Source organism: Poecilia reticulata, chromosome 10, assembly GCF_904066995.2.
Source record: "Poecilia reticulata chromosome 10, P_reticulata-male-v2, whole genome shotgun sequence".
In the NCBI taxonomy this organism is placed as follows: Eukaryota; Metazoa; Chordata; class Actinopteri; order Cyprinodontiformes; family Poeciliidae; genus Poecilia; species Poecilia reticulata.
Genome location: NC_088839.1, coordinates 16,271,983 through 16,299,506, shown reverse-complemented (window position 1 = coordinate 16,299,506; position 27,524 = coordinate 16,271,983). Strand labels below are relative to the sequence as shown.

General features: G+C 39.5%; 3 protein-coding genes across 3 annotated transcripts; all 3 read right to left on the bottom strand.

The window, feature by feature from the left end:
• Positions 1-720: 720 nt before the first annotated feature.
• On the bottom strand, positions 721-10,598 carry LOC103471316 (neuronal acetylcholine receptor subunit alpha-9-II). The gene is made up of 6 exons (XM_008420221.3): positions 9,930-10,598; positions 9,483-9,628; positions 6,681-6,835; positions 6,323-6,503; positions 5,850-6,201; positions 721-5,776 (listed from the first exon to the last, which is right to left on the bottom strand). Exons 1-6 carry the CDS (start codon positions 9,976-9,978, stop codon positions 4,986-4,988), a joined length of 1,674 nt encoding a protein of 557 aa, XP_008418443.1. The 5' UTR covers positions 9,979-10,598; the 3' UTR covers positions 721-4,985.
• A 1,968-nt stretch (positions 10,599-12,566) lies between these two features.
• Positions 12,567-19,001, bottom strand: ube2ka (ubiquitin-conjugating enzyme E2Ka (UBC1 homolog, yeast)). The gene is made up of 7 exons (XM_008420218.3): positions 18,665-19,001; positions 18,038-18,131; positions 15,819-15,877; positions 15,627-15,709; positions 14,730-14,829; positions 13,277-13,405; positions 12,567-13,172 (listed from the first exon to the last, which is right to left on the bottom strand). Exons 1-7 carry the CDS (start codon positions 18,725-18,727, stop codon positions 13,098-13,100), a joined length of 603 nt encoding a protein of 200 aa, XP_008418440.1. The 5' UTR covers positions 18,728-19,001; the 3' UTR covers positions 12,567-13,097.
• Positions 19,002-19,134: 133 nt separating this feature from the next.
• Positions 19,135-26,692, bottom strand: klb (klotho beta). Its single transcript, XM_008420217.3, has 6 exons — positions 25,690-26,692; positions 23,935-24,448; positions 23,573-23,844; positions 23,218-23,474; positions 21,016-21,941; positions 19,135-20,659 (listed from the first exon to the last, which is right to left on the bottom strand). The coding sequence occupies exons 1-6, from the start codon at positions 26,446-26,448 to the stop codon at positions 20,235-20,237; spliced, it is 3,153 nt and encodes a 1,050-aa protein (XP_008418439.1). The 5' UTR covers positions 26,449-26,692; the 3' UTR covers positions 19,135-20,234.
• Between the last annotated feature and the right edge of the window lie 832 nt (positions 26,693-27,524).

Genomic DNA, 27,524 nt, shown 5'->3' with positions numbered 1-27,524 from the left:
CAAATCGATTTCCTCTCCTCCTGCAGTGGCAGTTGGCTCACTTCCCTCCCCTTATCAACATGATGATTACACACCCCTGTGACTTCAGTCACCCAGACCCCACCCTAGTGCCAGTAAAGAGATTATGGGCAAAATTGATTTGTAGCTTCACACATTTCCCCCTGGTCGGTCAAGCATTTTTTTTGTCCCTTCCACATGCCCTTCATCAATCTATCCACATTCAATTCAGCCTGTCAAATAACTGCAGCAAAGCAATTAATTATCATTTGAAATGGTGATTCATTCTGTTAGGAGTCAAATAGGCTTAACTTGCAAACTGGGGTGTCTAACTAAATCGATAGAAGAAGTCATTGGAGCATTGTTAGTAACCCTCATATCCAGAACACACAAAATGCACAAAATGGAGATCATTTTTATACAAACGTAGGTCAAGGATTTTTGTCAAAAATCAAACGCATTGCAGACGAAGTGCTTCCAAATGCAGAGATCCAAGGGAGACAGATCCAAAGACCCTCCCGCCCCCGAGCACCGATCCCCTGGAGCGCCACAGGGACAATAGGACATGCAGAACGAAGCTGAGCATCCACAGACTTAAGCTGCATGAAAATATTGCCTTAGCCCGTGCACATACATTTGCTGAAAAATTAGACAGTAACTGTGAATTTGATCATTTCTGGCAGGCTGGGTGCTGGCTGACTTGAGGCTTACTGCAGTGTGCCCTGCAGGTGAGCTGTTAGATAATAGATAAGACTCAAAAGATGCTCTGTTTGCATCACTATCTGTTCTTTCACATGCTGATTTTTATGTCCATGGGATTTTTAGAAAAGACATATGGCATTTTCTTTTTTTTTATATGTATATAAACTCCAGACTTTAGCAGTAGTTTCAAAGGGTTTTGTTTCTTAATGATGTTTCATTTTACATGGCTTCAATTATCATAAGTTGTAGCACGGTAGCTGAGCTGTGTCCTGTCTTTCTCTGCTATCAAACAGCAGACAGCTCTCACAGAGCCTTAACGTTTTGATTTTAAATGATTCAATCACTCTTCTGTTTCTATTATATGTTTTAGCTATTATATTTTCATTTAACTAAAAAGCTTGATATGAGACCGACATGTGAATGTGAATGGGTGAATGTACAATCTCATGTGAGAGAAAATTTGTGCAACCAATTAACCAAACTGGGAGAAGAGGCTGGAGTACCCAGAGAGAATCCCCACACACCCCAGGAGTACATACAAACGTGTGCAGGAAGATCCCAGGAGTTTTTTTTTTGTTGTTGTCACAAAATAAGTGAAAAGAAGAATGATGTTTTGTTTGTTTTGTCAAAAACAATGTAGGTACGTACTCTTCTTGCTATATCATTGCATTTCTCCTCTTTTATTTATAGGATTCAACACCTAAATGATAAAATCTTTACCAGAATTAGTTGAATCTCTCAAAACAAACACACCATATTTCACACATTTTTATAGCAAAAGCGTACGATACTTTTAGTAACATATTTACTCATTATAGCAAATGTAGGAAGTAATCTACTTAATTAAACAAGTAGAGCCTCTGGAAATATTTTCATCACAAATTGTATGCTTTGGTGTTTTAAGGTAAAATATCATCCCAGTGATGCTACTATGCAGTATAAACCTAAATATAAAGACACGATAAAGCTGTGAAAATTCCTCCCACCAGTCTTTTCCTCAGTGACCCAGCTGCTTTGCTTGTTCAGATTACATAGTTTACACTCCGGCTCAGCATAGTAATCACTTTGTGGGACGGGATGAATCAAACAAACAGCTTCTTCTCATTTCTGCATGCAGACTACTGCAGGGAAAAACCCTCAGTGGAAATACTCAGCAGCACAATAAAACAGCAGACTGCCTGCTCCAGACTCATGCTCATGTTCTACACATGAACTCGGTTTTCATTTGCAGCTTTTAGAGTTTTCATGAAAGTTTTGAGTGGATGTGATGTGATTTGCCCTCTTTGGGGAGCTGGGAACAGACAATTACCATTTTCATCTTTGCCTCTCCATAATAACATGGCATGGATGGGTCAATTTATTAGATAAAACGACACTGGGAACTATTTCATGTCAAGCTTCTTGCAGTAAACCTCAGGGCAAGAGAGTAATGCCTGAAAAATGAGCGCCCTCTACTGTAAGGTTTGGCTATTGTGGCGAAATCTCAAATGAGAGCGGTTGATATTTTTCTTCCTTTGGAATAACTAGGAGTTTGTTTTTCTTTTTATTGCAATTTCCTGTTTGTTGCTGGGAGTTAAAGCAACAGTGAAGCAAGAGAAATGACTAACATTTATGACAGAATCACAGATCCTTTAGTGAATGTGTCCATGTTTTGAAATTTTACTTTTAGATTTATTCCAAAAATGGAATTACACTGGCGAAAAATGATATAAAAGGAAAAGTCACAGCCAAATGTTGCTAATCAAACCACAAAAGTAGAAGTTTTTACAGTTTGCTTGTCTGAAGCATGAGTGTCAACAAAATGTCGAAACGGAAAGGAATGAGCAATAACCTTTGGGAAGCAAATGTTGCTGCTCATTAATCTGAAAACGGGTTTTAATTATTGCAATAATCTCAACTAACACTAAAAAAAGACTGACTGAAAACAGCTAAAATAGTCTCTGATGTGAGGAATAAATTTGACTCAAGGTTAGATTGTAAATTCCTCAGAGAAACTGTCAAAAATGTAAATAGCTGAAGTTAAGACTTTATAGCCATCAGTTAGTATTTAAATTGTTGAAGTTCATAAAAATATAATTTGAAAAAATCCTGGACAAATCTACTTGCATGGTTGCCAGCAGAAAGCCTCTTTTAAATAAAAAAGTTGACATCATGGCGTATGGTTACAAAGTTATAAACCACAAGAGTTCTGGAGCAATACTCTTTGGACCACTGAAGCCAAGGAAAACATATTTAAAACACTCAGAAAACACATTTTACGAAGAAAAAAGCAGGAGAACACAAAATAGCTCTGTTTGGTCTGGTGCCTCAAAACTTTTAAAACCTCCTGCGTTCTCAAGCTATTTCAACATCCCATCATTCCTTCTGCCCTCAAGCCCTTTATTTTTATCCTTGTCCTGCCTTGGATTCATGTGTGCATACACAGACAAACACACAAACGCCGACACATTTAAAGGACTTGCAAAGTTTAAGGTGGGTGTGGGGGGGGGGGAGGTTTAAGGGAAAGACGTGTAAGAGTGTACACTATGCGTTGCATAATTGATGCTCCCTATTGCCTTACGTCCTCACTGCTGCGCTGGCAGAGCAGCAAACAAAGCTTGCTCATTAACTATTCACTGGATGATTTGAACAGAAAAATGATTCTGTGGATCCGCAGCACCTCGTAGCCGTGAGGCATCTGATTTCAGAGTTGTTAATAAGACATGTTGCTGTCTCCGCTGGTCATATTTTAACTTGACAGCAGATCCACCCACGTGTCTTCAGTCAGTGATCAGACGATGACGAACATTCAAATCAAAACTATGAGTGTGTCGACACAGACGCTGCACTGCAAACGGCATGCTGCATGTGTGGACGCGATTGCTTGGGAAAATAAATGATCAATAAGACTAGAGGAATATATGAATATATTGCTTTCATAAACAGGCCATATTGTGAAGCTGGAGAAGAATAGCAAAGAATTTAACACGTTTAATGTGCACTAAACAGAGCTTCTACAAAGTCTTTTTTTTTTTTTTTTCCAAATCTGGATATGCATTGACAATGAAAGACAGTTAGAAAATACATTTGTACCAACATAGATTGAAACTGAGAATGACTAGAAATTTCTTAGAAGATTAAAAGATGATTAATGTCTCAAAACGTGTGGCTTCTTCCCTCAGCATCACTATTGCAACACTCAGAGGTCATCTATAACATAAATTTATGTTTTCACCCACCTGCCAACATCACCATCTCACCATCACACTTTCTGCATTAAAATAATTTTAAAAAATCATCCCATAATCTCAGAAAACAGGGCTTTGATGTTTCAAGATAATGAGAAAATGAAGCAATGATCCTAACATAAGCTGAAAAACCTTACCTCAAATTAATAAGATGCTGAAAGTTTATTTGCAACAAAGAGCTTCAGATCACAGTGAACTGAAAATTTTATTTGGGATCCCCTGATGAGTTTCTTTTTTTTATTTCAACCTTTTATTTCTGTTAATTTTGATTTTTTTTTTACAGCTGAACAAAAACTCAAAATTTTGTCACCCAGAAAATTTTAATGTTACAAATTTTAATGTGATTTTTTTGATGCAGAAATATCATGTTATAGACATCACAGTCATACATAAGAAAACAGATGTTCAGAGTTTGTATCAATTATGTTAATGGAAAGTTGAGTGGAAGGAAAAATATGGCAGAAAAGCCGAACGCATCGGTGATAATAATAGCATTGACAGGCTTGTGAAACCATCTTGAATAAAAACCTCTGGATGGTTAACAAGTCATGGTTGTGGCCAGAGACTCAAGAGCCAAGAATAAAACCTGAGTTACAACTAGGTCACAACTCCTGTGTAAACCACTCTTAAACCAGAGCAGTTACAAGAAGTTACCTGGGCAGAAATTAACCAAAAGCCTTATTTCAAGACAGAAAGATTTTTTTTTAAATGTGAGAAAAAAAAACAGATCAAATCACATAAAACATTTGTAATGATCAGAGATATCTGACAATTTGAGTCTTGAATTGCAAAATGGACATTTTAGAAACCTTCTGTAAGTCTAAAATGCCATTACGTTGTTAATTCAACATTTTTCTTGTTGATGTATAGCACACATTGCTTGTAATGACAGAACAAATTTCCTCTGCCATTTTCTATCTTTTCCATCCATATTGCACCCCTATAAATCAACTCCCACACATTTATAACAGCAAATGTTTACCATGATACGATCTTTTCGTCAGTTTGCATCAGACCACAGAGCGTTGATTGGGTCTGATTTCCAGCCACACCGGCTGGTCATTTCGCCTTGCCAATTACGAGAATGCTCATAAGGAAAACCATGACGAAGAAAATCCACATGAAGAACCTGTCCATCACCTTAGCAATCTTCTTCCACTCTGCCCCCTTGGCACATGTGGCCTTCTGCTCTCGGAAACAATTAGCAATGTACTCCACGTTGCGGACCAGCTTGGTGTCCATGTTAGGAAACCCACTGCCAAAGCTGCAAAACACACAGGGGCCAAAGGTCACGGTGGGACCCTGAGGTGGAGGCTTTTTGTCTTCAGGACAGCATGGAAAGTTCTGGTCGTCCAGGTGACCTGGAGGCTTCTGGTCTTCCATGCAGCAGCAGTCGCTCGTTGTGATTTTACCGTTGGAGCCTTCATACCTTCCAGGTGCGGATCTGGAGAGATGGCTGCTCTCTTCTCTCGTAATGTGGTGCTGGACTTTCACTCTGTGCTGCTGGTGCTGCTTGGAGGGCTGGGGCCGGGGGTATTTGCGGTGGTGCTGCTGGTCCTCTTGGCTGCCGGGGCCCCGAGGTTTTCCATTCGCGTGAATGTGAGAGTTAACCTGCGAGTGGCAAAAGTCATCCTGGAGGTAGTGAGAAGATGATGAAGAAGAAGAGCCAGAAGCACAGTTCTCGCCCACTTCGTAGACAAAAAAAATCTTGGACATGTAGTCGATGATGAGCACTTTGGCCCAGTGTGGGACTGGTTTGGCCTCTACGCCGCAGAAGTGAATGTTCATGATGAAAATGGTGAGCGCTGTGGAGGCCGTGACCATGGTCATGGTGGCAATGTAGTACTTCCCTGTGGAACAAGTGCGAACATGAACAGAATGATACTTTATCCAGTGCACACAATAATAAAAATACACTCTCACCTATGAGAGGCACACTTTCTGACGGTGGCATGCTCTCAGCCACCATGAGCTGGAACACGGTGAGAGCCAGGAGAACCGTCACCCCGAGGGAAACCTTCTCCCCAGAGTCTGCGGGCAAGTAGAATCCCAGAGGAGCCAAGAAGGAGATCAGGAAGCACGGCAGGAGGAGGTTGAAGATGTAGAAGGAGGAGCGGCGCTGCAGGAGCACAGTGTAGGTGATGTCTGGGTACGGATCGGAGCAGCAGCCGTACATTATCACGTTCTTCGTGGCCGGCATCCCGTGGCATTCCCACTCCACATTTTCCACAAAATCAGAGAGGTCACCGCTATCCATGCCCATAATGATATCCACCTGGAAGTGGAGAGATGGATGACAAAGCGGAAGTGGCGCACTGAAATTTGAGAAGACAAAACATCTACAAATGTGTCACTACAGAAAATAAATCCCGCACGAAACCCCCATCTTTCTTCACCTGGTTGCCATTGTACGTCCAAGAACCGAAGGTGAGGTTGCATTCCTGGCTGTCAAATGGAAAGTAAGAGACGTCCACAACACAGGAGCTCTTAGTGATGGCAGGAGCATCCCAAGTTATCTCTCCGTTGTAGCGCAGCTTGACGTTGGTGTCCATTGGTCCTGAGAAGTCATCATCAGCTCTGAAGGTAGAAAAGAAAAGTTGACTCCCAACAAAATAACTAAAAATGGACAATGCAATCAACGTGTAATTTTGATTATATTTCATCCAAACAGGCCACCAAGAACATTTTCACAGTTTTTCTCAGACGGATATCTGGCGTGAACATGTCTTTGCGTTGGGCGACATACTGGCGTACTTGTTATAGAGGACGAGGTCGGGCCGCCACACCAGACTGCTGGGTATGTGGATGACGTCCAGACCGTCGTAGTCTTCTGTGTTCCATCTCAGGTAGGCGTCGTGCCACGTCTGCCTAATCCACAGGTAGGCAATCAGCACCTGGTTCCTCTCGTCCTTCACACACACACACAAAGGCACAAAGATGAGAAAAGCTATTTAAAAACACTCGCAGTGAAAAAGCACATGGGAAGAGGAAAATATTTAAAGCTGGATCTAATATCTGTGTAATAAATTAAATCTAATCTCAGTGGACAGAATCTTCCATTTCGTCCACTTCACATGGAAGTGGACATTACAGAACATTAGTGAAAAAACTGTGTCATTAAGATCAAAGAACACAACAGACAGATCAGAAATAAAGCTGTGGAGAAGTATAAAGCAACCTTAGGCTATAAAACAATACCACAAATTTTGAACATCTCAAAAAGAACTGTTCAATCCATTATTCAAAAGTGGAAAGTGCGTCTTATAATTGCAAACCAACCAATTCAAGCTTGTCCCCTTAAACTGACAGGCCAGGCCATGGAGAGAATTAATGAGAGGAGCATGGTAGCTCTGGAGGAGCTGCAGTGATCCACAGATCAGGTGGGTAAATCTTTTTTGAAGACTACTGTCCGTCTATTGTGCATTTTTTGTTAAATACTGTATTTTTAAACCTGATAAAGACCAACTGTGTAAGAATTATTATAAAGTCATAATAATACAGACCTGCTCATTTTGATTTGAAGATGAAGCTAAACGTCTCTAAAAGACTTGAGACTGGGGTGAAGTTTCACCTTCCAGCAGGACAGCGACCCTGAACAGCCAGAGTGGCTTAGATAAGCAGATTTGTGTGTTGGAATGGCCCAGTCAAAGTCCACAGCTAAATCCATCTGAGAATGTATGGAGAGACTTAAAAAAAAAATCCATGCTCATATTCTCGTCATCCAATCCGACTCCTGATGTGCAAAGCTGATAGAGACGAACCTTAAAACTGTTCTAGCTATAAATTGCAATGAAGGGGATTTTATTTGCAAAGTGTTGACTCAGGAGTGGATTATCAGAGTTAGAAGGATGGAATACGAATTCAATCCATATGTTGCAGATTCTATACTCATAAGAAGCAATGAAAGCTAAGCAATTTTTTTCTTCCACTTCCACAAATTTAAGGGCATTAATAATTGATATTCTGGGGGCTGTCAGGGCAGGACTTGGATTACATTCCCTGCAGCAGCCTGCTGTAGATCCTGATATGCTTTCTGTAATCTATGTTGAGTCAAAGAGCATCATAATCAAGAACAGAAGTGTCCTAAACATGCTGCAAAGGCTGCAAAAAGACACGAGCCCTTCTTTTCTTTTCTTGACGCTCATCAACCCAGCTTGGCAAGAGACAATGAAACGTTCAAGACAACAGAAGTCCAGAGTCGTCTATCAATATCAGGTGAAAGAGGGCCCATAAGCAAAGAACACAGAGCCGCATCGAGTAACAAAACACCCTCACTCAGAGTTTTGCACAGCTCTCTTTCATGTGTACTCTGATATAACAAGCCAGCAGCAACACACAGCTTGGTAGATAGATTACATTAAGGTGATGCGTGGTCTCTCTAAATGCATTCACAATTCAGCTGGTGATTCACCGAGGGGGGACACATCACTGAACCTGAACGGGAATCTGAACCAGTTGTATACAAGCAGGCCTTACAGGGAGGTTTTAACAGTTACAGGTCTGCCTCTCGTTTATTACCACCAGTGGTTAAAGCTCCGCGGGATCTGCTGCATCAATGCAGTGACGATAATTCAGGGAAAACTCTGGAACATTCAGCACAAACAATATCTTCATGTGATTCATCTCAGCTCGTTGTGTTTTCTCTGTGTTTAACAAATTAATTTAATCAGAACTATTATGTTTTGCAACAATGTGGCTAAGTGACTGGCATTGTCATTTTTGTCATGCTACTGAAAAACACTGTGCCCAGAATCATCACTTAACACACTCACATTTTGAATGCAAAACTATGTTTGTAGATGGATCATTTGGGATTTTTAAACACTTTACTTGCTTCAGAGTGGAAATGTTTAATATGTGGAACGCTTTAATGTGTGCAGAGGCGGGAAGAGCAGCCAAAAAACTGTACTCATGTAAGAGTAGCACAACTTCAAAATATTTTTACTCAAGCGAAAGAAAAAGTAGCCATCCAAGAAATTAATCAAGTAAGACTAAAACGCATTGAGTGAAAAGGGTGAGTAACTGATCAAAACATCAATCATTTAACATTTAAAAACTACATAACAATCAGATGGACCAAAACATAAAGTTATATTTTAAGGACAAAAATAAAAATAACAAAATTACAAACTCAGGTTTAAAAAAAGCAAAATAAATTCTGCTTTATTTGGAATAAAGCAAAACTTATGAAACTTTAATAGAAACTGGACATGTGTTCTGCATTTTTGGTTTGAACAAGCTTGTTCTTCATTCAGTGAAGTTACTCACAGTGGGAAAAGTACCCAGAAATGTGTACTTCATAATAAAATCAAAAAGTGCAGCACAGGGCACAGCGGCAGCACGGGGACGAAGCCCGCAACTCACAAACGGAGGCCTCAATCCTTGACTTGGCCGTCCCACTGGAGCACGATAAAAATACCCCTAAAAGTGAATCGTTTTTTCAAAAAAGTAACTCAAGTAAATGTGAGTTAATGCAGTTAGTTATTACCCAACTTTGAATATGTGGTATTTTAGCGTACAGTACCTTATGAGACGGGCTTGTAACCCAGTACCCACCATGTCTTTGATCTGAGAGAGGGTGATCTGTAAGGTAACGTTGAGCGCTCTGTCTGTGTCCTCCACAGGCCGCAGGGCGCTGGAGTAATTCTCCATCAGGTCGTTCAGGAGCTTCTGGGCATATTGGCCCTGAGCGCAGTAAACCACTGAAGGGGCAAAATAAGACGAGGTTCTGGTTTAGATGTGATGATTACAAATTGTCTTTTTTCCAAGCTGTAGATCATGGGTTGTTATCGTTTCATAATGCTGGAAAATGTATTCTTTATTGTTGCCAACTTCTATACTCAAATTGTATTTTCAACAACATATCATTCAAACAAATGGCATAAAGGCCATGTGCGCCTATTAAACTATACCTATTTGATTATAAAAACTACAAATAAAACACAAAAAGAAAATGAGAAAAGAAAAAATGTGTAGGAGAAAAACACAATGTTCCCAACTCACCTTCAGGGAGCAGCACTGTCAAACAGATCACCTGGATCGTCCTGAACATCTCTAGATATCTCCCAGATCAAAGTTAAGGTAACTTAAAGAAGAAATCCAACAGCTTCCTTCCCCTGAAAGGTTTACATGATGCCCGTTCAACCCCAGTTGAACTCAGTTGTAGATAGCGGGGCACCGTTTCATCTGGCCGTCCCTGCAGCTCTCACTGCTTGGCGGGGGAGGCAGCATGTCTGGCTGACGGGGACACGGAAACAAACTCTGGCTATCACATAGCAGCAGCAGAGCGAGGGAAACAGGATGCCCGCGAATCATCGCCTCACTACACATACAGAATTTTTTTCTCCTTTCTACTATGCCGTACATCTAGCTGGGCCACCGCTCTGTGCATGCAACATTATAAAACCCTGCAAGAGAAAAAAAGGGCGAGAAATGTGAGATGAGGTCACTTTGAAAGTAACGCATTTAGTATAATTGTTTTCCAGGGGCTTCATCGTAAGGCTATTCAATTTAGACATCAAATTTATCGGAAAGACTGTTTTAAGAGACGTTTGCAGCAGCACTTCTGAGGCCATCATAAAGGTCATATATGACTGAAACTGACGTATGTCAGGGATCGCTGTCCTGTTGTAACACCCAATCTTCAAGTTTTACCAGCGTAGATGTTGATTTGAGGAGTCAAGTCAAGTCAAGTCAAGTTTATTTATATAGCACTTTAAAACAGTTCCACTGACCAAAGTGCTGTACAGCCACAAAATTAAAACAAGTGAAATAAAAATTAAAAGCACACTACGGAGACGTTAAAGACTTTAGAGGTAGTGTTTCTTCTTTATAATTCCATCTGCCCAGGATGAATGTATATACTTCAGCCTGGAAGTATTATTTGGATCCTGTAGTCACTGGAAAGAATCCACAATAAATTTAAAAATAGAGTAAAAAATAATAATCTAAGAAAATCCTTTTCGCCTAAAAAAAAAATAAATAAATAAATTCAATGCAGCCATGATCAATGTATATAAAACTTTACTTAGATTTTTTTATGGACAGAATGAATTCAAAAGTTGGATTACAGTAACTTCAAATTTTACAGCATAGCAATATTGAGCCTCAGAGCTAAATTTTGTGAACTCATCCAATATGCAACAGAAGATACCGCCTGGGGGTGGATGAATTTTGCAGAGCAGTAAAATTAAATCCAAACATCTCATCACTTTGTAGCGTGGAATTTGGTGCAAGCAAGGTGAAAAATGTTCATTTAACTGGCAGGATTCGTGGATGGATTCAGAGGCACAAGTTGGTATTAAACAAGTCATCTGTTGTACCTACTCTCCATTTCCAATAAAAGGCAAAAACCTGAAAACTGGACACAGCTCACAAGCGTCCTTCTCGAAGTTCTTAAAAAGGATACTGTGCATGAGCTGAATGCAAAAGTAGTTTTATGACTCCACGCAATTTAGGATATGTTTAGCCACTGGATGTTTTTTTTTAAATTGAAGGGTTTGCACCATTTTTTACTGCAAAGTAAACCCCTGCAGGTTGAATCCCTGAGTTAATGTAGTGCGTCAGCCTTGTTTTTTATTCAAATGCATGCAGAAGCAATTAAATGTATAAACCAAGGTTGCCTTGAGCAAAAATAAATCCTCTGTTTATCAAGTTATGGTTAACCTTTTAAGGAAATGCATATGTTAGTGTCAAGAATAGGTTTTCATATACTTGAAATAGCTTCATATTAAACAGATCAATGACTTTCAAGATATTGAGGTTCACCTTCTAGAATGAATAGGATCTAATGCAGTCAAAATACCAAATCTAAATTCAAAAAATTTTGCAGCAAGACTTGAAAATTGTGCAGATGTACCAGAGTTTGAGTCCATCTAGAAATATCCCAAAAGACTTTCTTCTGTCGTTGCAGCAAATAGTCATTCTACACACTAATGACTCAGGAGGCTGAATGTACACAATGTTTGAGGTTTAAATATTTTTGAACAAAGAGCATTTTCAACAGAAAAGAAAAAGCAGAGCACAGATTAATTTACACAGACTTTAATCTTTTTATTTACAGATGAGTCATTGACATTTATTTGTTGATGCAATTAAGATGTCATATTCTAGACTTGTCACAGGTTGTGTTGAACATCAATTTTGTTTCTCTCAGATTAAAAACAAGAAATCAAATGCATCCATGTTCCTAAATAAAAGTGTTTTAAAAAGAAAAGGAGAAGGCCAGATGAAGAAAAGTTATTTCAAGCTATGTGGCAAAAGTGGAGGAGAGGAATCTCCAACAGGAGCTGCCAGATGTTGACTGATGGGGGGAGGGGGGGGGGGGACTTGGCATGAGGATGGCTACTGTGAGAACACCTGCAAGACGCTTAATGAGTTGTTTTCAAGAACACAGAATAAGCCCACCTACACGGTGCACTACAGTCGGCGCTGAACTCCTCTGTGACAGAACAAAAAATGTGATGGGGTTTTACTCCGATGCTCATCTATTCTTCAGATTAAATATACCGACACTGCAATATATCGTTAGCCAGATGTTCTCAGTTTTCACCACACTGTTGATGTCAAAAAACTGATTTCGTTTTAATAGTCCAAAGACACTAAACCGAATGAGTTGGGAGCAAGAATTTTTAAAACAGATTTCCTTTTTTTTTTTGGGAAAACAAGCCAAAAGTTTATTGATTAAGAATCGGGAGCAAAACCTAAAACAAAGCTGCTTTAAATTGCTTGACCCTCTACAACGAAAAGGTTAGCATGAATGAAAATAAATGCACTGCATAGGCAAGGATAAGCCGCCGACAGCCGCTTTTTGGACAGAGCCAGAAAACTGGGACAGAGTGACAGACGTGGGTGGGGTTTGGTTTCTATTTTGTTTCGAAGTGGGAGTTAGATGTGGATTTCTGATTGTATCACTAAGTGGAATGTTGGGTGGCCTTAAAGAAACCAGAGGTAAGAGCTGACAGAGCAGATGATTGGAGTGTGATACAGCAGACGTGACAGAGGAGATGTCACACGGTGAGGATAGAGAGGAGAAGGGGAACGTGTCCGATGTAAAACAGAGGGTAGGATCGAGCAGGATTCGCCTTCAGACAGCGGGAGTTTGGAGGAAAGAGGGTGTGTACGGTTGAAGACAGACGTGTGGATCAGGAGGAACACGACGGGTGTCAAAATTCAGTTACTGAGGAGGAGCTCTGTTGCCGTCTCCACGTCCCAGGATTTTGACGACAACGCCACTATTACTGCATTCTGGAGACAGAAACAAAGGTTTGGTTTCAATCTGCAGCATCACGCAGCGCCGTGACACGCACTGGTGAGGAGAGAAACGTAAAAGTTTACTGAGGTATGCTCACTTTTTCAAAGCCCATGGCACAGAGTTTGTCTATTTTGCGTGTGTACTCCGGACTGGAGACGGGAGCTCCTGCGTAGACGTGAGACCAGAGTTTTGCCGTCTGTTTAAACATCTCTGGATTCTGCTTGTACTGAGGGGCGAACAAACAAACAAACAAAAAAGAGTTTATGGAAGGGGGCTCAGCAGACAGCTTGTTAACAACTAAAAGGCATCTTGTTTTCTCTGTTTGGATCATATCAAGTTGGGAAAAAAAATGTCAGCTTTCTCACTTTATGCTGCCAAATTCATGAAATTTACAAACGCATACATGTCATTTTATTTAGGTCATACAAAAAAAATGAAAGCAAATGTTCTACGCAATACAATTGTAATGTCCTTTTTAGTAAAGATTTTATAAACACTTGAGTACTCCTACATTATTGACACATTATTAAAGTAAATGCATCTTGCTTTAGTTCCAAAGTGTAGTTCTTTACATAAATGACCCAGTTCATCAGTCAAAAAGCATTTATAGCATCTAATAGTTTTCAAATGCACAAAGAACAAAGTCTTCAGTTCAAAATAATGCAGGCACAAAGCCAGATCTGCTCTTTCAAAGTTTAAATTGCTCTACTGCTGAATCACAGATTAATTTATGTCCTTGGCAAAAACAACTACATACCAAAAGTGCTTCAAAGAATTATTTTTATTTTTTTATGAACTTAGAATCATTACTGGTGCTGTGAGCCCTCAACATTTATTTGCACATTAATTAATACAGTCTCATGTTGTAAAAGAAAGCACATGAATTATGTCAGAAATGTTGCAAAAAAAATGTTTATGTGTTGCTCAAAAAGCCAAAAATACCTGAAAGATGCATTTAAACTCTGTTGTTTACTCGTAATAAATTTTCAAATCAAGTTTTAGTCTATCTTTTTGTATCCAATGGCGTGCCAGACATATTTAGCCAGAAACCTGTTAAAAGGCAATAAGAGCGTCATTAAAGTTGACGCTTGAACGCCTTCGCATCCAAAGAATCCGGAGGAAAGTTCATATCTTTACCTTTGTCAGAAAGAATTCAACTAACCCTTTAAAAAAAATAAAGTTCAGCCAATACATTTAAAGCCCAGACTATAGTAAGGGAATCCTCAGACCATAGTTTTGTACACCTTACTTGAATAATGCAATACATGAACTGACAAACGGGATGTAGAAGCTCAAACTTGTTTTTTTACATTAAAAAAAAAAGCATAAAAATTTCTAAGTCATTCTGTAAGTAATGAAGTAAAACAAAATGTTGTGGGTCGAATTGTAAGTTTTAATAGTTTGTGCTGAAAGAAGCCACAGAAATAATAAATAAAAAAACTTTCAGTCCAAATACAAACAAGGGGGTAGTTCATGTTTTAATATGATCAAACAGTGAATTTTAGGCAACTACAGATTCATAAATAAAGCTTAAAAATAAAGACACACACCTGATTGGCTACCACAGCATCCTGTGGATCATCTGGTTCTGCTGCTGCCAGTAAGGCTTGTAATGACAAGAGGACCGTCCTCAGTGTCATGGCTGCTGCCCTGAAACATCATCACAATGAGCAACAAACGAAACGAGCTCCGAAACGACAAACAAAACAAGCGCTTACACACGAGTGCACACAACAGTATGATTAACCATCCAAGCTCCAGTGGCGCATTCAAATCTATACAAGATGAAGCAGAAACTATGATACATTTGAATCAGCTCCATTATTATAGGCTGAGTAACAAAATATTCAACTGAAAACTGCCAATAATCGAGGCATTACCAACAGCAACACTTAATTATATAGACCATCTGAGGAGCATGAGAAAATCAGCAATGCAAATGCAATGATACATAGAGGAAATAAACACGTCAGGCCCCCGTCCTGTTATTCTGCATGGTGGGGATCGGTTCGCTCTGTTCACTATGGGAAGCATTTTGTTGGCATGGCTCTAGTCCATCTGTTCCCTTAAGGTTTTGATTTACTCCACCAGTGTTAGAAAGCGAGCTGCAATGTATGATGGGAACCTCGGCAAGAACACATAATTCTCCACAGGATATGTTTACGTTAAAGGCGAGCCGCAAGTATTGATCATACTGGTTTTAAGTTACATGGCACATCCGATCATGTTCTCTTTCAAAAATTATAAACAGCTGCTGATTGTTTAAATGAAAAATGAGTCAAAGTGTTTCCTTCACTCATTTTTACATTTACGATGCGTCTTAAAACTAATGGGTTGAAGATGTGAAAGAGCCACAATTGTCTTATTTAGCCTCAATTCTTTACTCTATCTTACATAGTTGGAAAAAATATTTTAAAAACTTAAAATCCTGGCAATGATTTACTCACCACTGATCTTTAAGGATGTCCAGACATATTGCACCTGTGACTGAGCTGATATTGGGATGCCAGATCTTTGTGATAAACCGCACCTGAGGTATTGAAAGAAGCAAGGAGACATGCACAGATGAGCAGAGTGACGGGAATTTCTTTATGCACCAGGAAAGATCATTAGTCGCAACAAAACAAATGAAACCTTACCTTGGGTGGATTGAATGGATACGTCTCTGGAATTTTAATTTCTAGTTGATATCTACCTCCTGTCAAAAATAGAACCGGTAACACAAGAAAGGAAAGAGGTTGGAATATCTAGGAAATTTAAAACACAGATGAAAGATGTTAAAATTGATTTAGTAAAGAGTAATGCTGCAAAACTATACAAAAAGGTCAGGAATGTTGCAGAAGCGATACTGGTTCCAGTAAATCCACATTTTATTCACTGGTCTTTTCTTTCACACCATCAAAGAATAGTTATCATTTATTGTTCCACAGTGGGAAAATTCAGGTGCAACAACAGCAAATTATGTTAAGCAGAGACATGTATAGTCACCCAAAGGTAAAAAGTATAAAAACTCTAAAATACTCTATAGTAAGGATATATTCTCAAAACAGGAAAAAATGTGTTACTTAAAATAAAATAATAATAATACTATATATAAAAGCAATGTGTAGCTTTGTAGGTTAATTCAGAGAAGATAAATGCAGAACATATCCATGGGTGTACATGAACATAAAAACAACAACAACAAACATGTCTCCATAACTCTGATCTTGTCAGAAAAAAAAAAAACATTGGTTTTCGTCTTTGAGAGCCATTAAAGTCTCGTCAATTGCTCTAAATTATAATTGACGTGTACAGCAATAATGCAATTACTTTTGCAATTCAATTGTACACGCAGACCTTGCAAAGATGCTTGCTATTCAATCAATTCTGCCGTTTTAGTTTATAGTAGAGCTGCACATGCACATATTTTTAACGTACACATTAACATGACACTGCGATATAATTATCTAATATTCCAATATGGATTCTGATTGCAATTAAAGGAAATGTTGCACAGCAACAATAAACGTCCATTTCATTGGCCTAATATATTTTTTGGCAAGCAGTTTTGATGTGTGGCCCTTGAAATGCAGTAGTCTTTCAAAAATGTTATCCAAGCAGTTGCTTGACATTATGATAAGAATGATCATGATAGGGATTAAATATAGGTCTTTGCACTTAATAAATTGTCCAAAAATAAAAAATCTTTGTGCTGCACAATTTATTTTTGGCATGTCTTCAAGCATGTCAAATTAGAATGTAAAGTAGAAGAACAGTGATTGACAGATGCATCACCCTGGCAGGTATGAATTCACACAAAGAATACACCAACTGAACCCTTCCACCCTTATCACCAACCCTTATTCCAACCGTCCTTCCAACTTTTCTTCCAACCCTTATTTGGAACCCTAAATCCAACCCTAATATCTACCAACCCTCCTGCCAAAGCTAATTCCAACCCTAATTCCAGCCACCCTTTCAACCGTAGTTAAAACTCTCCATCCAACCCTCCTAACGACCCTCTTTGCAACCCTAATCCCAATGCTCCTTAAGTCCCTACTTCCAACCCTAATTACAACCCTCACACCATCCCTTCTCCAAACCCTCCGTCAAATCTGCATACTTTTAGTACTTTTCTCTCATTAGTTTTGAAGGTATTTGCTGCCCTAAAGGCAAATGTTTCTAAACAGAATAGTGAATCAATGTTGACCAACCTGACAATTATCTGTTGAGGCAACAACAGCATTCTAGTTTACAATCTATAGCTTCCATGCTAGACGGAGCACAGTGTCAATATACTAGTGATAGCCCTCTTGCTAATGTTAGCATTTTAGAAAAATAAAGATTTGCTTTTCATATACTTTAAGCCGATATATTGCTATTTGCATATTGCATTAATTAATTTACTTAGTCAACATGCTAAAAGAGCGATAGTATGAGGGATGAAATTTTAGCCAAAATTGTTTTGACTACATTTTATGAAAACCTAATAAATTTAGTCAATGTTAGATGGCATGCTATTGACAGCAATTCATCTAAAAGTAGCTTTTTAGCTTAGTGTCTTTTACATTGCTGCTACCACACTAGTTTGAACAGTTTAATTCTGTCAAACATGGTAGTGACTCACAACCATTAGCATAATATGTTTCAGCTTCTAATTGTCCTTTATTGTAGCCAATAAAAAAAACTTGAAAAATTATTTATGGCAATACCTAAAAACAATCCATAGATTTCAGCTTCTGCTAAAAAAAAAAAAAAAGCTTTTCAAAATATCAATTTGATGGAGCCTTAATGTCAAGAAAGTTGTGCAAATGTGATTTTTTTAAATTTATCATTATCCCCAAAAGTTGGCAGTGTCTCTTAAAAATTACCTCACCTTCATATGGTGTGTCAGGAGGCCCTGCTATTTCTCCTTTGAGTTCTGTGAAGTTCTCATCAACCAGGTCTACCTTTATTTGGTTTTTGCTTGTCTGGAAGAGCAAGAAGAGCAAATACCGGTAGTTAACCATCCATGCCATCATAAACAATTCCTCGTTAATTGCCAACTCATGCAACATCAGGATTATGAAAGGTTGCCCACAACTTGTTGCATACTCACAGCTCTATGTGTAAGAGTGATTTCACATTTATTTCAAATGTTGTATATTGGGGTAACGATAACACGTGGGTGATGTGTGCTTTAATTACCACAACTCTCAAAACAACATTTGCTTGGATTTCCCCGGCTAGCTTAGCGACCACAGAAGGTACCCTACTTAATAACATCCTCAAGAAACTTTGTAAGCTAAAATATGTTGGGCCATTTTAAAGCAACTGTTACTCTCTACACTTACGACCGCAGTGGCACATTATGGTGAGCTGACGTTTGTCGCCACTTTTAATCACAGCCGATACAGTTAGCTTACAGCTAGCCACTTTAGTGAGCAAGCGTCTGTGACTCATTCAGCCACAGAAAGTGAAATAAATCCAGGTACGACTCAGAGTGGCAAACACGACAACCAACCTCTTCGCTCTTCAGAACCTCCTTGAACTCCCGTTTTATCCTCTGAACAGCAATATTGGCCATGGTTCCCCCAGTGTTCCCGTCCGGTTGGTTGGTTGGGGCCTCGTCGCCAGTCCGACCAGTCAGCTAGCGCTAGCTGCTTTTACCGACAGCAGCTCCTGACTTTTTTTAAAATACACGGTCTCAAAAATAACAGCTGAAACGTTGTTCGCCTCCTGTCTCGTCGGTCCCCGAAGTTGGTGGGAAGCTTAATCAGGGGGGAGTAGCTTAATGTGAGTCTGTCATCTCAAATATGCAGCAACAACACAATGGTTGGTAGAACAGAAAACATTTTAATACCAAAAACTGCATGCAGTCTAGAGGAGACAGGGTCATGTGATCAACACCGTCAACGCTCCCTCCCATTGGTAGATCAATGTACAATGAAAACCCATTATTATTATTATTATTATTATTATTATTATTATTATTATTATTTACCTAAACCTAAATTTAAAAAGCCATTACATAACAAATAATAAAATGAGATACAAGTAAGAAATAACGTGTTTAACAGTTTGCATGTTATTTGAAAAAGCCAAACTGTGATTTTTTTAAATTATTTATTTATTAATTAAAATAAATTAGGTAAAATAACAGGTAGGTAAAATAACAGTATAGACTACAATTATCTATATGAAAGGCTAAATGTTTTTTTCTACTTTTAATCCCACAGACTTTAAAAGAATGTATACCATCTTGTTGGGAAACGTAAGCTATTTTTTGTAAATAAAATTTTCTTTCATCACATATTTTTCTACTGTACAGTTTAGCAGCACTTCATATCAGAAGTTTAAAAGTGACAAAAAACTAACAAAAACTCAACAAACACAACAGGGTCATGTCTTCCATGCATAGTTTCCTTCTGGCAACTTCTTCGTCTATAAAAAGCCTTAACTTTTGACTGACACCGGTGCAGTTGCATTAAATCCTTCAAATATCTGCTCCGGCCTTGCATTTCATTTGTCTTGTTTTTTCTCACAGCAGACTTCCAGACTGATTGGTTCATCTCAGAATCACTAATAACACCAGATGGCACTGTTGTTCCATCCCAGGAGAATTACAAAGCGTGACGAACGCTTGACTAAGGACGACCAGACTTCTTCGTATAAAAGCTAGAACTACACACAATTAAATAAAAAAAATACATCAGAGTAACACACACACACGCACACACACACACACACACACACACACACACACACACACACACACACACACACACACACACACACACACAAAACAAAACAACAACATTGTAATAAATGTACAATTTTCATGAAGTTATTTCATGTTTTAAATTGAAGTCTATGTCTGCAGTGACAAAATATGAAAAAGTTAAAACACAGTGTATACTTTCTTTTTGTCGTGACTATCTAAGATCAATTGTTTTGACATGTTTCGTGACATACATTGCAAGTGAACTCATTTGTCACAGCAAGAAAAGTAGACACTAATGATGGACACAAAGGTGGATTTTGTGGTTCTTCTCTGCATTTTTTTCTGGTACAAATTCAGGTCCTTACTACAGTTAGTATCTAACATCAGGACATATACAATATGCTGATGCTTCATTTCTTCTCCTTCGGTTCTCTCTCCTCTTCTTCCTCCCTCTGTCGTGTTTTTTACTCCTCTTGCTGATAACAATGAAGATGATGAGTGCAGCTAGCATGGCAGACGTTATTAGAAGGCAGGCCCCAAAGACCAGCATTGGTTTGTTCTTCAACATCCACTCACACATCAAACATTTTTCCTGCTGCTCAGTGAATCTACATGGCTGCGTTGTGCTTTTGTTAGAAGCACCACTGTTAGCGATGATTTCTCTGTACAATGCGACAGAGGCTTTGGCTTTGGATTGGTGCTGGGTTGAGGTGAAAAGACCAAACAGAGGGGCATGTCGATCTTGGAGCTTCCACACATAGAAACCCTGCAAGTTGACTCCATCAAGATGGTAAGCTGAGAGTAAAGGAAAGAGAAAGTAAAAATTAGATTTTTTTTTTAACTCTGAAGGGTTTCTTCATTATCCAACATGGGAACAAACGACTTAAAACACATAACTGTATGGTTCACTATGGTTCGCAAAATATGGAACAATAATCAGAGCTGTAGCCTCAGCAATTGCCTCTCCCTTCCTTTATGGTTTGATTATGTTCATGCCATCTCATTAAGTCTGACTTTTATGGCAGGAACCAATACAGTCATTAAAGCTGTATTACCTATGGGGACAGATCTCTGTTTCGACATCCGCAACATAAGACTGTTCATGTGTTTCTTATACCCAATAATTCCACAAGACATTCAAGGTAGCTTACCTTTGAGAGCTTCCTGTAGATAACTCCTGAGGTAATACTGCCTGAGGTTATCCTCAACTGAAGCTTGGTCATCAATCCCACTGGCTGTGACAATGATAGGCAGAGTTCTGCCATACCTCTGATTCACCCATTTCAGCATCTTCCGTAGACCCCAGGGTACCAGAGCTTGCCCCAAGCTGGAGGACGGCCAGGTGGGGTCTGAGAAAGTTACACAATCATGCTCGGGTGCTGGTTTCTTTTGGAGGATGTCCTGTGTGTGAGGATTTGGAGAAACTAAACGTGTTGTAAAATGATTCAAGGCAATAAAACTCAATGCCGCATTGAGCTCCTGTCTCTCAGTTGTGGTAAAATGAGGAAGAGGTGATTTGGGAAGTCCAAATACCCTTGCTCTTTCATCCAGGTATTCCCTCATTTCATAGGGGTATCTCCCCTTTTTCTTCTCATCTCTTGTCCCAAGCAATGGATCCAAGAAGAATCCAAGTTCAAACAGCAGAAATCTTTCTGTTGCCACTGTATGCGACTCTACAAAAGGGTTACCTGGGATGGCCCAATCAGCATGTAGAGCGAGAGACACCAGTGATCTCTGTTCACCAAAATACTCCCTCTCATGTAACCTCCAGGCTTTGGCGTGGGCTATTAGCAGATTATGAGCGGCTTGATGCCTCTCTGTGACATTGAAATAAACATCTATGAGTCTGTTTGGCTCATTGATGGTGATCCAGTAGTGAACCCAGGTACCCAGCTCCTGGTAACAAAGTGCTGCATATTCTTGAAAAGCTCCCACTGTCGTGTAATTCAGCCAACCACCAGACGCATGCAGTGGCCCTGGCAAACCCAAATTCGGAGCTCTGTGTGTTGGGTGGTACAGGATGACCATAGCTTCCAGGTTTAGCTTCTTGATCTCTGTCAGCACACAGCGGTAGTACCTTGTGGATGTATAGAGGAAGATGTTATTTTTTTTGCACTCTGGATGACAAATTGAGTAAAAGGAAGGTCAATTAATAGTTGGGAAACGCAGTTCCTTACAAAGACTCTCATATCCCGTAAAGTGGTTCCCATTTAGACATATTGCAACACATTTCAATGTATTTCTTGCAAGTTTATGCACTATACTAACAAAAATGTAAACAACATGAGGCAAAACAAACCATTTCCATATTGATACGCAGCTGTGGCAACAATATGTTGTCAGCATGCTCTGATACAGTGGAGACTGGGAAGTTGTTCAGAATTATTGTGAAGGGACAGGAAAATATTTTATCAAATATCCTTTACAAAAATAGAACTAAAAACTGTGCTGCTCATTTGTATCCTTCACACCTGAGAAAATACTTTGATGAACCACCTGTTGATGCAAGTATGATGCAAGGACAGCTGCAAGTCTTTTAGGGCATGTCTCTACCTGCTGTGGACCTACAGAGACTGGAATATTTGCCCATTCTTCTAAAAAAAATAATAACTCAACCTAAGTCAGGTTAGATCTAAAGTATCTGTGAAAATCAGTTTTCAAGTGTCACCAAACATTACCAAATAAACTTAGGTTTGGACTTTGGGATGATCCAACTCATGAACATACTTTCATCTAAACTGTCCTATAGCAGCTCTTTAGGGTTGTTGTCCTAGTAGGGGCTGAACCAATTTAAGTTTGAGATTTAAACATCTTTAGAGAAATTCTCAAGGCATTGATTCCACAATTACTTTCTCACTGTTACTCTTTTATAAAGGCCATTTAAATGCAACAAACAATTTGGGGTTGTTCTTTTCTACCTGAGCTGTGGATCTCTGCAGCTTCTCTAGAGTAATAGTTTTCCTTTTGACTGGTTATCTGATCAATACCTAGCCTTTATAAGGCCTTACTCTTTCCATTCTTGTTTGATGGATTGAACAGTGCAGCTGGTAACACTGAATTATATTTTAGGGCATCATAGTAAACATGATTGAATACAAATGCAAGCCACGCAAGACATTTTCTAGTTTTAGTTGTTGGGAAAAATATGTTGAAAACCATTTATCTGAAAAAAATTAATAAATACTCAGGCGTTTAAAGTTGTACTGTGACAAAATGCCAAAACTTAATGTAATATTAATATTCTGTAAGATACTTAAAATTTTTGCAATTAAAGTGTTTCCATTAAAATCTATTAAATTAAAGTAAGCAGACTCTTTCCATACTCAGAGGTTTGTGTGTTTGTTGAGCTCTACCTCAGGGCTTCGGTGTTTACGTTTGAGCGGCTTCCCTCGGGTAAAATGAGAGACCAGTTAAGAGCGAAGCGGTAATGAGATGCCCCAGTGGATGCAAACAAGCGGAGATGGTTGCGAATAGCCAGATAATCTGTGCACTGGGCAGTTCTGGTGTTAAGCTTCACCCCTGGGAGTGGTTGCAGCGATCCGTCCCCTGTGAGGTTCCAGCTGTATACGTGAGGGTCAGAAAACTGTGGGGAGAAAGGGTGGAACCGGACCTGCAAAGCAGCAAATAATTAAGAAAAAAATAAATGAATGATCTACCAGAATTTGTTTTGCATACTTTAATTGTAACTCGTAAAACGATGCGTTTTACCTGCAGTGTAGAGTCTGCTATCCCCCAGTGAAATTTACAAGGAAAGTGGCCTTTAACATCTGTTGATGAGTTTTCATCAACTGGAAAACCATTGTCAGTGACAATTTGCTTGAAGTATTGAGCCGTGGTCTTGGGAACCCTGGTTCTGTTTGGTTGATTGAAGTCAACGTAGAAAAGACCTCTTCTTACACTGTAGCCATAATTCCACTCAAATCCATCCAACAATGACCAGGCTGAGTAACCAAACACCTGCACACCATCAAACTTGATGGCTAAAATAAAAATAAAAAGACTTCAGTATTTACTTTCTAAGAACTAGATGTGCCATTTAAGAGTTTAGATCCAAGAGATTTCATATTTACCCTGTAGGACTTGGTTGATAAAACTTTTCATCAGGTAGATGGCAACTGTGTCTTCTCTTCCAACGCTGGCGTCGGAGAACCACCCCCCTTCTGCCACCAGTACGCTCGGGTTCCCATACTCTAGTTTTATCCAGCCCAGGAGGCGTCGCAGGTCCGGGGTGATGCTCTGCCCATTGTGTAACAGGTTCTGGCCGAGACGGAAATTGTTTGGCCCAAACGACAGAGCAAAAAAGTCAGCTGTTTTCTGCACCCAGAGCTTCTCTTCAGGGGTGAACATGGGCATGAGACCGGCATATTTTATTTTGAGAGAGACTGGATAGTCCCCAGCACCAAAGATGGGATCAGCAAACCATCCAAGAATGGCCTCCATGGACTGCTGACAGAGAGCCACGTTGGCAGCTGTGGGCTGGCCTCTGTGGGGTTCAACCCAGTGGGAACCTAAAACAATGGATACTTTACCCCTTTGAGTTGGGCGGAAGTGACTGTTGTATGTCTGCCATGCTTTGGCGTGTGCCTAAAAACAACAATACAGACTCTATAAGGATGTTGTTAATTTGTTGGCAAAATACTAAGACAGTACAAAAGCAGTTCAACTAATAAAATTCATCTTAGCTGGATACCTGTTACATGTGACAGCCTGAATAGATTTTATGGTATTTAGTAAAAAAAAATCCCACAATATTAAAATGTTACAAACCTTATTCTCTGTTCTCTACTTCTCTATTTAAAATATTAAATATTAAATAGAGATAAAGCAATTTTTAAAGGTATTTTTAAATACCTTTTTAAATATTAATACACAGTGGCCTGCAAGAGTATGATTACACTTTGAACATACTTTATCTAATTACAACCACAGACTTCAGTGTATTTTATTAGGATTTTGAGTTAGACTAATACAAATTATTACATAATTGTTAAGTGGAAAAAATATATTTCATTCATCTTAAAAATATTGCATGCGTTTGTTTTTAGCCTCCTTTGCTCTGACCAAATAACATTCAAGGGGAATACTTTTGCAGGGCTCTGTACACAATACTCTCCATCAAATCCTTTATTTAAAGAAAATAAGTTATTTGATATTCATACATATTTTGCTTGATATGTATGATATATTAGCATGACATATCGAGCTAATATGTCATGCTAATATATATATATATATTTTAAATAGGGCAAAAATAGAGGTACATTTATAACATCATTTTAATCAGTATGAGGAAGCGGAAAATCACTATTTACTTATTCTATCTGCTTGGTGTTAGCTGGGAGCGGACCAGCTGTGCTTGACTGCATAAACGTAAGTGAGTATTAATGAGGCGTATCTCCGTGACTTCCTGACACACACACACGCAGATTCCCTCCACCACAAAAGTGCTGATGTGGTGGACTTTGACCCCAGTGTCTCTTTAAGTGTCTTGTTTACTTATCACAAAACCTGTCAATATGAATATAGCTAACCAATCGTCAGGCAGATAAAACCACCAGTGAGTGGGGATGTTTTGTGGATTATTGCCTTAATTATATGCAGTAGTTATGTTGGATTAAGAGACTTGTAAAAGTCAGTAACAGACCAGCGATCCGGTCTGTGTTTGCTACTCTGTCCTGTGACCTTATAGCCATTCTGGAGATATAAACATTCATTGACTATCATAAAATGATAAAGCTGTAGGAGTTCAAAGTTTGCTCACAGACTATGTGTGTGATCTTATAAACTGTACAAAGAAAGTTGTCGTGTAACCCTGCATGACTCACCCTGATCAGGTTATGGGCTACAGTGAGAGAGCTGGAGACCCCCCCTTTTTCTCCAGGAGCGTGCACCCCTGTGCCGTACCCTTGCACGGCCACGAGGTACGGGTTGTGCATTGTGAGCCAGTATTTTACACGACTCCCAAACTTTTTGAAACAAAACGTTGCATACTGCTCAAAATGCTCCACTAATATGTTATTTTTCCAGCCTCCATATTGATCCTGGAACACCTGTGGTAGGTCCCAATGGTAGAGAGTCACAATAGGCTCAATTTTCTTTTCCAGCAGCCTCTCTATGAGGCGACTGTAGTGATCCACAGCAGCTGCATTGGGCTCGCCAGTGGCATTGCCTTCAGGGAAAAGTCTGGGCCAGGAGAGGGAGAAAGTGTATGATCTTACACCGAGATATCCCAGTGCCTCTACATCTTCTTCCCAGCAGTTGTAGCTGTCACTTGTCACGTCTGCTGTCTCTCTGGGAAAATAGTCACTGGTGGAGGAGTGGGTGAAATGGTCCCAAATGGAGACGCCTTTCCCATCCTTGTTCCAGGCTCCTTCATTTTGGACGGCCGATGTACCTGAGCCCCAGATGAACCCCGGGGGGAAGGTGTCCTGAAGAAAAGACTGGTCTCTGCTAATGGGGCTCGGTTTAGGTCGCTGCCAGATACTCCTGCCTTCCCCAGGAGAACAGACCGCCCGATCCCGAGCAAACGTCAACAACAGAAGGGAAACCAAAATGTGTGTGTGACAGGAAGGACGGTTCAGCATACTGAAGGAGTCCACTTTGTCTTTAAAATCCACTTTGAAGACAGCAGGTGTCAGACAGTTTCACCATGATAAGTCCTTTTCTAGCTGAACGTAGATCCATTGTAAGTGAAAGAAAAACAGAGAAACAAAGAGAGAGGGACATTGGAAGCCTCAAGGTGCTGCTGTGTCCATCTGACAACCTGGTTAGTCTGCCCTATCTGTCTATCCCTCTGTGTACTTCTGCTCCCACTCAGCCCCTCCCTGCAACATAGATTCACACATACAAAGGTTGACTCATACCCAAGCAAGCTGCTATTGTTGTCTTACAACAGATTAATTCTTACTTAGGCAAAGTAATAGAAAAGTCTGATTATATCATCAAATGTAAAAGCAAAGAGTAAGACCTCAATACACTTTGTGACTGTATTTTTAATGACTTGTTCTTCTTTGGGATATTTTTCTACACAGAACATCCTCGTGTCAATAATTAGCTTGTACTCTGATCCTGAAGAAATACTCCTCTGGAAACGCTTCTTAGTGATGAGGTTTGAATTAATAGTTGCCAAATGTTCATGACGAATAAACAAATGAGGTTAATTTTTCGCCGATTTACAAGAGATGATCCAAGTCGTTTTCCTTTTTCATTGTTTTTCTTATTGTAAGACGTGGTAAGGACGTTTGCAGTGTTCCCACCCAGATCTGATCTAATGGTACCAGGTGACAACGAACATACCGCATTATGTGACTTTATTAAATTTAGCTCTCCTTTCAGTATATGTGCCAGTCAGTCACCTAAGGCAAAAAACGCACAGGGTGGCAGAGGAAATTGCTGGGATATGTGTGTCTTAAAAACAAAAAAAAGCCTTTCCGTCACAGTTAAAGCACATCAAAAAATGATTCCACCTTGTTCAGCGGAAGAGATTGCAGTAAGGTAAACAACCCAGTCACTCTGCTTCAAGGGATGGAGGCGTAAGCAAATTAAAAAGTGACAAATGTCTATTTACTATCCCCACTGCCATTATTGGGTCACCATGACGCTAAAGGATGGAAACTGCTGAAGCTGGGTTGATCTGTCATTTGTGAAACTTATGTTGCAA